At 36.3% G+C, this 12,993-nt stretch overlaps 1 protein-coding gene across 1 annotated transcript; it reads right to left on the bottom strand.

Moving 5' to 3' along the window:
• Positions 1-489: 489 nt before the first annotated feature.
• On the bottom strand, positions 490-8,295 carry LOC128241376 (uncharacterized). Its single transcript, XM_052958299.1, has 5 exons — positions 8,201-8,295; positions 4,604-4,747; positions 2,221-2,336; positions 555-1,253; positions 490-522 (listed from the first exon to the last, which is right to left on the bottom strand). The coding sequence occupies exons 3-5, from the start codon at positions 2,272-2,274 to the stop codon at positions 490-492; spliced, it is 786 nt and encodes a 261-aa protein (XP_052814259.1). The 5' UTR covers positions 2,275-2,336; positions 4,604-4,747; positions 8,201-8,295.
• Between the last annotated feature and the right edge of the window lie 4,698 nt (positions 8,296-12,993).

The raw sequence follows: 12,993 nt of genomic DNA, 5'->3' as shown, positions 1-12,993 counted from the left end.
ATTGTTAATTTTTTCAGGGGGCCGTTTCAATAGATAGTAGTCGATTAAGTCCTAAACTGAAATTTTCTTGTCATATTCCTTTTTTTTTGCTATATATTTGAGTGAATTAAACATTAAACAAACAGTTGAGGAAATAAAATAAATTGTGATGATTATACAGACTTAAAATTATTAAAGTAATGAATAAATTCCGTTATTGAAATGGACTTTGGAGTTTTACATGTATCTCATACTTAGCAAACGTTGTTTTCTGAGGCAAGAGTAAGCCTGCCGCCATGTATGTCAGAAAGTTGCTGAAATCCTCTTTGCAGGGGAACGACAATATACATTTTCTTGATTTTGCTTTCTTCTTTTTTACTTTTTTTGCCTGACTCATCCGAAATCGAATCATGATCAGCGTTGACGGGCTTTTGTTGATGTAGGGCCGTTGCTATGTTACCTGTTGGTATTGTATGTATCTCGGTCGTGGTATTTCCAGATGGTAGTAATTCACCAACGAGAGTGCCAAGAGCATACATTCGGCTTGATTCACGTGGGTGTCTTTCAATCAGTACCATCGACCCGCTATCGCCTTCCTTTGCAAATGCTTCCTTTGTAGTGTGCGTTTCGATGCAAATATACGTACCCGCATCCGAATTGGATATTTTCCAGTTTGATATCTCAGCGACGCCAGGAGATGTCTCAGCACCCCAAAAATGGACTCTTTCGTATGGAAAACATTCCGCGTTTTCCAGTTCAAGTTCGGGTATATCGGCAAAACCATCCTTCCCGTTCTCAAATCGAAATTTTGTGTGACATTTTGTTTTTGGTGCTGTTACCTTTGTTATGGCAATATAGTACGAAGGGCCGCGTGATGTACCTTTCGATTCTATCACTTCACCGAGGTTGGCATTGCCTATGTGTACTTCTTTTGGGTCTTGGTTTGACTCGTCAACAACATGCTTTGCGGTTATGGCAACCATTTCTCGCTCATCCGTTTTATTTCTTTGAAAAATTGCAAATCCCCCAAGAGTTCCAAATTTGTTCGAACCACGGACCTGTATTTTGTCACCACTTTCAAATTTTCCACCAGCCAATAGTTGAATCTCTATTATCTGGATTTCAAACTCATTTTTCGATAATCCGAGTGTCTCTAAATGCTGGATCACATCTTGCTTTTTCGATGCGTTTTCCTTCAGTATGAGGATACCTATTTTTTCTTTTGAAGTGTCGCATCCAAACACAAGTGGGAAAGACGACACGGCACTGGAAATCTATTACAAAATAAATGATTATAAATTTTGGATTTTTACCCACAACTAAGATCACATAATGACTTTAGTAAAATCGAACCAAAATATTTATGTCAAGGAGTTTAGTCTTTGCATTGTACGAAAGGTTTATTCACATATTGGAGACAAGTTCTTGTCATGTGTCCAGTATTCGACTGGTTCTATTGAAAGTAAAGTGGTCTTTCTCACAGAGTTTCCAAGCTTAAGGCAATGTGTTCGTTTCGAAGTTCCTCAAGAGAAGCATGATCATTCAAACCATTACCGAACGTTTATAAACCCGCTTAGTGCTAGCAAATCATTATTCTGAATGTGCTTGCTACGTTTCGATTTTAATTGGACAAAAATGTGTCGAAACAATTATTACAGTTGTTCTACAATTAGTACATGTAGCTACGCGTACATGAAAAAAAGCATTATACTTTATAAAGCCGTTTTGTTTATTTTCTAGCGGCACAGTTAGGCTCACTTAACTCACAAGATCTTCGTAGTGAAATTCTACAAGTTATTACCGTTGTATTAATAAGAGAATACTAAACAATAAAATTACAGTCTCTTATCGTAAGCCTACACTTAAAAGTTTTCAAAACGACAATAGTAGATTAGCTGCATAAATATTAATTTTACGTGATTTATCTATCGTGGGTTCAAAATAGGATCATAAAATTTCAATACCGAAATAGAGCTATGGAATAAAATATCATATAACGCTTTAGTTTTTTAGATAGTATATTATAGTAAATGGAAATGTTAATTTTAGATATGACGATCTCACCGTTTGTCGTGGCATGCCAGCTGTAATTGTGACAAAATGACAGGGGTATTTGTAACGTTTTGTATAATTTACGTCGCGACCTTGGCGATCTCAGACGAAGTTTTACACTTCATGTATCGTTTTTCGCTTGAAATGTTATAAGGGTGAGATGTTTTTTTTCAGAAAAAAAATACTAACCTCCTTCCACTTGTTCTTGTCTCTGGGTTTAATTGTAGTTAACCAATCAGGCATTGGTATCTTCGTCTTTTTGTAAAGATTTTGAATCTTTGCAAGTTGTTCGTCATTCAGTTCTCCTTAAAACAATACAAGCATACATAGCTTTTAAACACAAAGACGATACTTGTTTGGTTCACTGTAAGATCGTAACATAATTAACAGAGTGAGCACCACAATTTATATTTCACGAGTAGTGTAACCACAGGTGATATATTCACCTTTGGTGTTCACAAGAGTATTAAGTCATTTATTAACACTTTTTTGAAAGAACACGCACATTTTAATGAGCACGAAGCCTCATTTGAAAGTCGTTCAAATTGTGTCTCAGCCCTGTGCGAGCTGACGTTTGTTTTAGGACCTACAGGGTGCATAAATTTTAAAACAGTGAAACTTATCAAACTGATAATTTTACCGTAAGAAAACTTCTTCAAGCATATTCAACAAATGTGAAAACAAACGGCAGCCTACATATGGGCGCGGGCAGACCTGGTTAAACACTAAAACACATACATTAAATGCTTATTCTTACAACCCAAAACTCGAAAATTCTGCCCAAGGAATTGTTGCCGTATTTGATAGTTATACAAATGAATTGATGCGTAACATTTAAACAAAACAAACGTTTGTCAATATAAGCGCATAAACAGTAGATGATGTATTACATGGTATGACAAATTAACGTTGCGCATGTTACTGATAAGTTTATATGCCACAAGGATGATTTAAGTTAAGTTCCATACACTAAATACTCTGGCATACAGAAACGTTGACAAGCATGTTTATTTCATGCCTATTAATTTCCGTTTCCATATCAAAAAGTGACAATACAGCACACCGTATTAAAGAATCAATATCACCATACAGTCGTTTTCTGATTCTGTATCAGTTACATAACATTACCTAACTTACTAACGCCACGATAAATGTAAATATTCAGGAGCATGGTATTCAACGAAACATAAAAATAATCACGATATGGGGCCAGTAACAAATGTATTTGCCCAGGCACGAATAAGGCATAACTTCAAATATATCTACACAACTAGTTCTTTTACTAATGCGAATTCATAAATTCAAACATAATCATGAACAAGAACAGCTCACCAATAAAAAAGACGGCGAATTTGCGTCTTCGGTAGTAGCGATTGACTCACGAACTTCCCTCAGTTCTGCATGTATAGTATCTGCGGTTTCGACGGATAAGTGTTTACACTCTGAACTCGACGATATACAGGTCACCCAAAACGCATCCTATCATAATATCTCTTAAATAACAGTGTGTGTTCTACTTGTGTAACGTCCCAATAATCATTGATTGTCATTCTTCTATAAACTTATGTCTATTTTTATTGTTCATTTTACTTTGAATATTAACTTTCTGTACGCCATTTTGAAAACATTCATGAATACAACTTACAGGATACATTCCAAAATATATATATTGAAATGACATACGAATTTTTTTATTTTTTTTGGGGGGGGGTCAATAAAATACCATCGCAGAATTTGGCGAATATCGTGGACGTCATTTTCTGATCGAACTGGTCGCCAAGAAGGAAATTTTCATAAACGATGGCTATTCTGAAGACACGACATTTTGAATAATAGTCCGGACACTCTTGTTTCTCACCGAAGTTGCCTTTAAAACCCGTACATGACATCCCGTTACATTTCCGGCAGACAGAATATCTTAAATATACCGAAGTTGACCTTTAAACCCATACATCACATCCCGCTACATTTCCGGCAGACAGAATATCTTTAATATACCGAAGTTGACCTTTAAACCCATACATGACATCCCGTTACATTTCCGGCCGACAGAATATCTTTAATATACCGAAGTTGACGTTTAAACCCATACATGACATCCCGTTACATTTCCGGCAGACAGAATATCTTTAATATACCGAAGTTGACCTTTAAACCCATACATGACATCCCGTTACATTTCCGGCAGACAGAATATCTTTAATATACCGAAGTTGACCTTTAAACCCATACATGACATCCCGTTACATTTCCGGCAGACAGAATATCTTTAATATACCGAAGTTGACCTTTTAACCCATACATGACATCCCGTTACATTTCCCGCAGACAGAATATCTTTAATATACCAAAGTCGACCTTTAAACACATACATGACATCCTGTTACGTTTCCGTCAGACAGAATAAAGATAATGTGAATATTAGACAAAAGTATTCTTAACGTACGGACCACACTGTGCTGAGTCTAGTATTTTAATGCAACATACCGCGTCCACCTTAAGGCAAACATGTAGAAATTGAAAACAGTTTTTAAATGTAGAAAAACAGTTGCGTTGGGGAAATGTACTTTACCCGACGCGTGTAGAGTATCTGCCGCTCGATTCAGTACTTCAAAAGCGTAGTGTTCCAGCAAATCATCGATATATGTAAATATGTTGTCCTTTGACAAATCTTTTGCATAACATTTAAAACCCCAATCTTCTCTGCGAATGCATTCTGAAACAAAAAATTGACATATAACTAAATGGACGATATTTTTTAAGCAAAAATGTATAGCAAGTACAGCAATGCAAAACGATTTGCATCTTTCGAATCATCTGATCATCAGACAGACATTTATCGTAAGTCTCTGTCAGTAACCTATAGTGGTTAGTAGATTAGTGACTGATACTTCCGATAAAGCCTTCATTTGGATACAAGTTTATGTTAGTTTGGGGATATTTAAACTGTTTTTGGATATGTTGCAAACAAAGATTAAAATGCCCGACCAGGACTTATATTGGCCTGGTCTGTTGACCGTTTTTTTTTCTAGTCTATTTTCAGCTTAAAACAGCCATGAGTAGCACATATCTTAAATATACCGATAGTTAATCAATCATCTGAAAGGGAACCTAAAACCACACGAATGCCCGGAAACCCTAAAGTCAGAACCAGGAATTATGGCAATGCAGGAATGCTCACAATATCTAGGTGTCTTCATACCACCATAGCCGGGACCCTTACCCACATTCTACCATCAGTCACCCGTATCGCAGGGTCTCAACCGGAATCATACAATCAAGAAGGTTGTGTAACAGATAAACTCTCGACTTATTACAATGAAAGGCTGAATGATTCAACTTTGCCAATGGAAAATGAAATTACATTTTTTTTTTAACTTGTTCCAAATGCAAACAATTAACTGTTATCTAGGTTATCACATTGACAATGTTTTATAAAACGAAACACTGAATAATTCTATGCGCGGTACTCTTAACGGATCTAGATCAAGGCAGGATATTTTAAGTCAGTGTCTCATCGATGTTACTATTCTTCAATTCAGTAAAATGTATTGCGTTCGAAGACAATCCGTCTTCCAACGGATCGACCCAACAACCCTTAGTGGCTACATATGACGAATTTGCACAGCGTGAAACATTACGACGAACGATTCCCACACTCATTACGCACAGAAACGATACGAATTGTATAAACATTTCCCACGTGCAGTGGAAGACACAGGAACAATCATCTATCTACATGCCTTGAGTATTCGTAAATGGGACACACAGTTTCATTGGTGTGTATGTGTGTGTGTGTGGGGGGGGGTGCATTCATGTCCAAATTTCTTTATAGGATCAGGTTAAAAATCATTCAAACGCACCGGAAACCTGCAGTTCAATGTTCGCAACTCATAACGGGTTTTCAAGAGATCTGTGTCCGAAAATAAATCAGACTGGAAACAAAGCCAGTACGCTTAATTGACTCTTAATTTACAACGGCACTTCAACCTGGACATACACGCGGCCATCACTCTGACCATATACCGTTGTCCGGCCCACCGCTCTGCTCCGCAATGTCACCTCGCCCTTAGGACGACAAGTCAAGGCGGACACATCCGCCAAATTACTTCTCTCAGCATGCTTAATTGCAAACATTTATCCATCTGAAAACCGATCACCGAATTTCTTTGAAAGATTTGTCGCAGATACCCTTAGTTCGTACTTCAGTGTCGGACAGTCGGCATTGGGCCGTTTTCCGACTGGAACTGAAGCCTGCATTCCTGTCAAAGCCCGATCACATCAACGACGTGAACGACATTACCGCCGTCTAACTAAGCACAAATAAAAATATTAAAAAAACAGGACAGGCAATGATATTCATTGCTGATCTATTAACCCTTTAGCTGTACAAGCGAGCATGTTTTTAATTGACCAGATCCGTACAGTGTTGATATACATATATGTATGCAATGAAAATATTAGAACAAAAAAACAAACACTAACATATCAATTATCAAAATATTTCGAGAAACACAGATCAGTTCAAATACTGGAATTGTTTAGGTTAAAATATAGCTAATAAAACGGAGCCAATCTAATTGATCTTACTATTTTCTGTTTAAATGTTAATTTTTTAGCAGAAATAATACGTTAGATAAAGACAATGTGGACATTAGCACAATAAATTGATCAAAAGAACATTAACGAGAGTATTAAAAATCAAAGAATAAAATTGAAAAAAGGACTGTAGAAAAGATCGTATAATAATGAGCATACCAAATGAACATTTTATACATCTTAAATTGAATACGTAAATGTATTTGATTTAATTATAGATAATGCAATACTTCCCGAACTTGGCACTACTTGTTTAATTAGTTATATATATATATATAAAGGATGGTGATTCTAACCGTCCACATGATTATTGACTACTTACTATTCTAAGCTCTCTGGGCAAGTTCTTTATGTGAGTAATCGTTTAAATAAAACATTAAATCTCATAATCATACACTTACTTGCCAATCAGGTTTAAGACAGCGGATAACATGTTCTTATTAAATATATATACAATATTGAATCCAAAGAACTTTAATTTTCTTAATAAGCTCCTGGCACAAATGCATGGTCTACGGAGAATCAAGAATAAAACCATTATCAAAATAATGAAAAGAAAGGAATAAAATTATTTTGCAAGATTGATTACTAATAACCAAAACAGCAAAGAAAAAAAGAAAATCTTTAATTTATATATAAAGTCATTTATTTTATTGACACTTCGAAAGAAAATCTTTTTTTTAAATATTAAGAAGGATTGTAGTTTTGAAAACTATATATACATATATATATATATATCGCGTGTGCGAGGGCGTTCGTGCTTGTGTGTGTGCATTCGAGCATGTGTACGTGCCTGTGTGCGTGTTTTTATATGTAAAATACATTTTATACATTCATTATATAATCACCTTCCTTCTTTTCCTTCTTTTCCTTCCTTCCTTCCTTCCTTCCTTCCTTCCTTCCTTCCTTCCTTCCTTCCTTCCTTCCTTCCTTCCTTCCTTCCTTCCTTCCTTCCTTCCTTCCTTCCTTCCTTCCTTCCTTCCTTCCTTCCTTCCTTCCTTCCTTCCTTCCTTCCTTCCTTCCTTCCTTCCTTCCTTCCTTCCTTCCTTCCTTCCTTCCTTCCTTCCTTCCTTCCTTCCTTCCTTCCTTCCTTCCTTCCTTCCTTCCTTCCTTCCTTCCTTCCTTCCTTCCTTCCTTCCTTCCTTCCTTCCTTCCTTCCTTCCTTCCTTCCTTCCTTCCTCCCTCCCTCCCTCCCTCCCTCCCTCCCTCCCTCCCTCCCTCCCTCCCTCCCTCCCTCCCTCCCTCCCTCCCTCCCTCCCTCCCTCCCTCCCTCCCTCCCTCCCTCCCTCCCTTCCTTCCTTCCTTCCTTCCTTCCTTCCTTCCTTCCTTCCTTCCTTCCTTCCTTCCTTCCTTCCTTCCTTCCTTCCTTCCTTCCTTCAGTCATTCAGTCATTTATTCCTTCCTTCATTCATTCAGTCATTCATTCCTTCATTCAGTCATTCAGTCATTCAGTCATTCAGTCAGTTTGAATTAAATTGAAATAATAATTCATGTTTTCTTCAAAATGAATAAGCCAATTTATAACCAATTTTACAGTTATTCATATAAAAGGACTATGAAAGCTACAAACCTTCATTTTTGTAGTTGGGTGGAGTTTGTGGTGTAATTCTGAACAAAATGATTTTTGTTTTCTTTGACACGTTGCGAAACCGATTAAAGCAATCATCGTCTTCTCCGAGATATACCATAACGGTATCTGATGTTGGGAAGGGAACTTCGTCAGTAGATGCCGTTTTGATTCCTCTATGAACGGATTCAATTAAGGAGCTTTTCCCATTGCGAAGGGGACCAATCAGCGCAATGCATAAAGGTAATTTGGGTAATAGTCCTTCATCGACGGACTTTACGCGCCTCTGAGTAAAATCGTATACATGATAATCATGTGCGTCTGTTAAAACGTAACCAACATCTAGATCTGTTTTGAAAAATAGAACAAAGCAAGTTATTATTATGCAAGCTTTAAAATGTTTGAGTTTTCTTTGAGTTTTAAAATAAGTCTACAAAGATGTATAACAATGGCTTAATATATATTTGATTACATTAAGTGGTGCTTCTAGATACACACAACTGGAATTATTTCAAAATGGTATTTCAATTATGTACTTTTAGGAGAGTAAACTGAAGTAAACGTGAACAATTAATATTTGAAGGTGCGCTAAAAAGTGGGATTTTCGAAAAAGACGTCAGAAGTGACACACTTCTACGTTTTAAGTCTTGCAAGAACGATCAAAATATACCTGCTAATGCCTTTTGCAGTCCTGATAGTTCACTAGGAATTCTACAATCAGAATCCAACTCTTCTTTTAAACGTTTGTAATTCGATGTTTCTGAAATACTCGAAAAAGATCCTTCTCTCTTCATCATTGGCCTCTCTAATCCATTGAAAACTATCCTCTGTAATAAATGTAATCTATATTAATGTAACATGTTCACCTTTTGCCATAGACATGTGTCCATTGATTTATACTATATTGAGAATGCAGTTTTTGCGTTTTCTTTATTCATTATTTCTCATTTCAAACATATGACCAAAAGGTTAAGCTTATTATGCAAACTTATCATTCATTCAGTAGCGTGCAAAGTGAAAAGACGTTTACGTTTATCATTTTGCTTGAAACGAATTACTATCTCTAAATAGTGATCATCCACAAAGTGAGCTCTTGAAATCTCCATCTGTATCAATATAACGCTACATAATGGACTCTGCTGCAATCATACAGAAGGCTGTTGGAAAATATTTGTGTCTACAAGAGAGAATTTGAAATTGGCTGGGCCTTTCGACTTTAAAGTATGAAGGTGAAATGTGAAATAGATGAAACTGTTGACAATGACATGAAAATACATATGATTTCTTCGAACACTGTTATCTTTTTATTGACAATTTTATACCAAACAGCTATTGAAAGCCACCACACTAAGATCGGTCTTGTATATGTACATGTTCAAAATCTTTAGTAAAGGTTTAGTATCTATTTCGTAATTCGTTTAACAAGTTCAAATAATGTTGAATGGAATATACATACAATACTAGTGCTATGATTATATGACTATATAATTAACGTAAACAAACTGTAGAAATACCTACCTTATTGAGTATGATACCTAATATGTTATGTAAGTTACATATATTACATATATTACACTTGATAGACGCGCACTATGTCCGTTACATATATACACGTCTCAATAACACACTATACTGTGTAAGAGACTCACACTATCATTTTTTTTATAAGGAACACTTCAGATAAACTATAAATCGAGAGGCATATAGTATATGCAATTGATCTAAAACGTTTTTAAACCCCATACTATTATGTAAGAGACCCATACTAGTAGGTGAGTTACCTTAGGACACACTTATTGTATAATATATTCAGTAAGCGACCCAATTTATTATGGACATTACAATTTACACAGACAAGATAGTAGTTAAAAGTTAAACATTTTGTGTGATTAACAAAGCTATAATAAGATTAGTTTATTTGCACTTTTCAAATACAAAAGTCGTTAATTTTTGTTTGAGAGCAGAATAAGTTAGTAAAGAGGATAAGAATGAAAAAAGAGGGTAGGGTGATTGGATTAGATGAACAACTTCCAGTGCCTTTTCTTCACTGAGCCCTGATTGGTAGTATTATATAACATATTTACAGAAAGGAGATAATCCTGGAAAGGATTGATATTAGGTAGTATGTGACTGTCACTGGCTATCAAATCTTTTCGTCATTTGAATAAAGAGGTGAACTGCATCGAACAGTGTCTTATTTTGTTCTTCTGTGAGGGCAGTGTCACTGTATAGTAAATTGCGAAGCGTTACGTTAGTCAAAGCCTCCACAGAGTTGAAAAGAAGTCTCCTTTGTTCAGTATAAAGGGGACAGATAAGAAGATAGTGATGTGTTGTTTCTTGAACTCCACATACACAAAGGGCATAATATTTTTAACAAAAAGGTGATGATTCAGTGAACTGCATTCGTTCCGAAAGCGAGTGTGAATGACCTGCAATCGACGTTTCCCATAATAAAACAGAGTATTTGATTTGGAATTATCCGACTTAAGGTACGCTTTAAAACCAGAGACAGTGTCAATGTTTTGTGCTTCAGCTGGGAGACTATTCCATGCTGAGATTGATGAAGGAAGGAATGAATTCATATGGAGTGACGTATGTGTACGAATGCTAGAGATATTGGATGCGTTTCGAAGTGATGTAGTTGATGCTTGACCGACTAGGAACCAAACTTGACAGATAATCAGGAGAGAGACCATTTTTCATTTTGTAAAAAGCAAAAGCTTGTGTTTTTCACGTCTTGTTTCCAAGCTCTCAAAGCCAGATTCAATGTGAAGCAGACCCAGGGAAACAGGGCGAGTGCAACCAGTAACAATGCGTTCGCATTCGTTTTGAATTTTGTCAAGATCGTTTTTTTCATACTGTGTACAATTATTCCAGATGACATCCGCATACTCCTAGATTGGCCTTATGAAAGAAAAATAAATAACCTCCAGAGACCTCCTATCCAGTTGAAAGCGAAGACGTTTCATGATGTTTACTCTGGACCAAGCTTTTTCTTTAGTATAGTTAATGTGAGTATGCCAATTTCCCTCATTTGAAAGAAAAATACCCAGGTCTTTGTGAGATTCAACAAACGGGATTTCAGTGCCAAACATGTACACAGACGGATGAATGAGTTTGTTTCGTTTTCGAGATATGACCATTGATTCAGATTTGTTGGGATTGACTTTACAAGCCACTTGTCAGTCCAAATAGATATTTTGTTTATACCTTGCTGTAGTTTTAAAGCTGCAGTCTGGGGGGTGTCCACTATAACAAATAGACTTGTATCATCAGCAAATAGGTTGACATTTGAATCTATCTCGTTTACTATGTCAATTATGTATATAAGAAATAAAAGAGGACCCAAAATTGAGCCCTGGGGAACTCCAGCTTCAATTGATTTTAATGCCGAAGTGGCTCCTGGAATAACCACACACTGGCGCCTATTCTCTAAGTAGTTGGAAAACCAAGACAGTAAGTAACCACAAATGCCTGCCTTCTCGAGTTTATATAGTAGACCACGATGCCAAACTTTGTCAAATGCTTTACTTATATCAAAAAAGACAACTCGTATTTCAAGACCATTGTCGAGAGCTTGACAAAATTATTATATAGGTAGGTAAGCTGATTGACAGTATAATCACCTGGTAGAAAGCCGGATTGGTATCACGAAGAAAGTTGAATACATGTTTAAATATAATTCTTTCAAAGGCTTTCTCCATGTGTTCAAAAGGGAGATTGGGGGATAATTTGATGGGTTGGAATGATCCCCCTTTTTAAAGACAGCACAAACATTTGAATATTTCCAATTCGACGGAACAACACAAGAAGTTAAAGAAGCATTGAACAAAGGCTGCCTAAGTTCTGAAGAAGCTTCAAGTAAAATACGATTTTTAATGCCATCAGGTCCAGGTGCTTTACCAACCGAGAGACTACTTATAGCATCTTTGACTTCGGAAGGTACGATAACAATTGAATCAAATTTAGCATCATCATTAGTTAAATCAAGTTCAGGTAATACTTGAGTTCATTAAGGATTTCGGCCTTGCCTTGGTCGTCTGAAAGGTACTGACCATCTAATGGGTTGAGTAGTGGAGGAATGCCTCGTGATTTAACCGGAGTGACAAATGACTTAAGTGTTTTCCACCAGTCCTTATAACTGAGTTCATTGGATTTAAGTTACAAAGCAAGGGAGTAAAAGTATTTCAATTTTGAACTCCGAATTAGAGCGACAACTTCGTTACGCAATTTTCGAAACTTAGTCCAATGTTTTGGATTGTTAGTGCGTTTGACCTTTCTATAAGCTCTTTTACGCTGTCGAATTTTTATTTTAATGTCGTTATTCATCCAAGGAGGTTCAAGAGGATTGATAGTTATAACCTTGTTGAAAATACAGCTGTTGGAAATATCAACAATTGATTTAGTAAAATCAGAGGTGAACAAGTCAATATTTGTATTTCTAACTAGTGACCAATCAGTATCCAAAAGCTTCTAGCGCAGTTGCGTGTAGTTCCCATTGTCGTATTTCCATATTCTACGCCGAGTAACCTTCTTAACCGGTTTATTGTATCTAAAAATTACAAAAATAGGGCAATGAAAACGAATGTTTTGATCTAGAAATGGCTCTCCAACTCTGCTATGGACTAAGGAGTTTAAGTTGGTAATGAATAAGAGATCGATAATTGAGGAAGAATTTTCTGTAAAGTGCGTTGGATCTTAAGTTCAATGGCAAACTGTTGTGATAAAGAGTTGTTTTTGCGCCCCGAACTATCGACAAAAGTGTTCTGATTGAAATCACCGGTAATGATAATATC

This window comes from Mya arenaria, chromosome 7, assembly GCF_026914265.1.
Source record: "Mya arenaria isolate MELC-2E11 chromosome 7, ASM2691426v1".
In the NCBI taxonomy this organism is placed as follows: domain Eukaryota; kingdom Metazoa; phylum Mollusca; class Bivalvia; order Myida; family Myidae; genus Mya; species Mya arenaria.
Note: the sequence above shows the minus strand (reverse complement) of the source record. Positions and strands in the feature narration are given on the sequence as shown.

What these genes read in the sequence shown, in the direction of transcription:
- LOC128241376 (XM_052958299.1), bottom strand. Translation starts at nt 2,274, where the DNA reads ATGCCTGATTGGTTAACTACAATTAAACCCAGAGACAAGAACAAGTGG. An exon ending in ACAAGAACAAGTGGAAGGAG is followed by an intron (nt 1,254 to 2,220) that starts GTTAGTATTTTT and finishes ATTTTGTAATAG; the next exon opens with ATTTCCAGTGCCGTGTCGTC. An exon ending in AAGGCGATAGCGGGTCGATG is followed by an intron (nt 523 to 554) that starts GTACTGATTGAA and finishes ACGTGAATCAAG; the next exon opens with CCGAATGTATGCTCTTGGCA.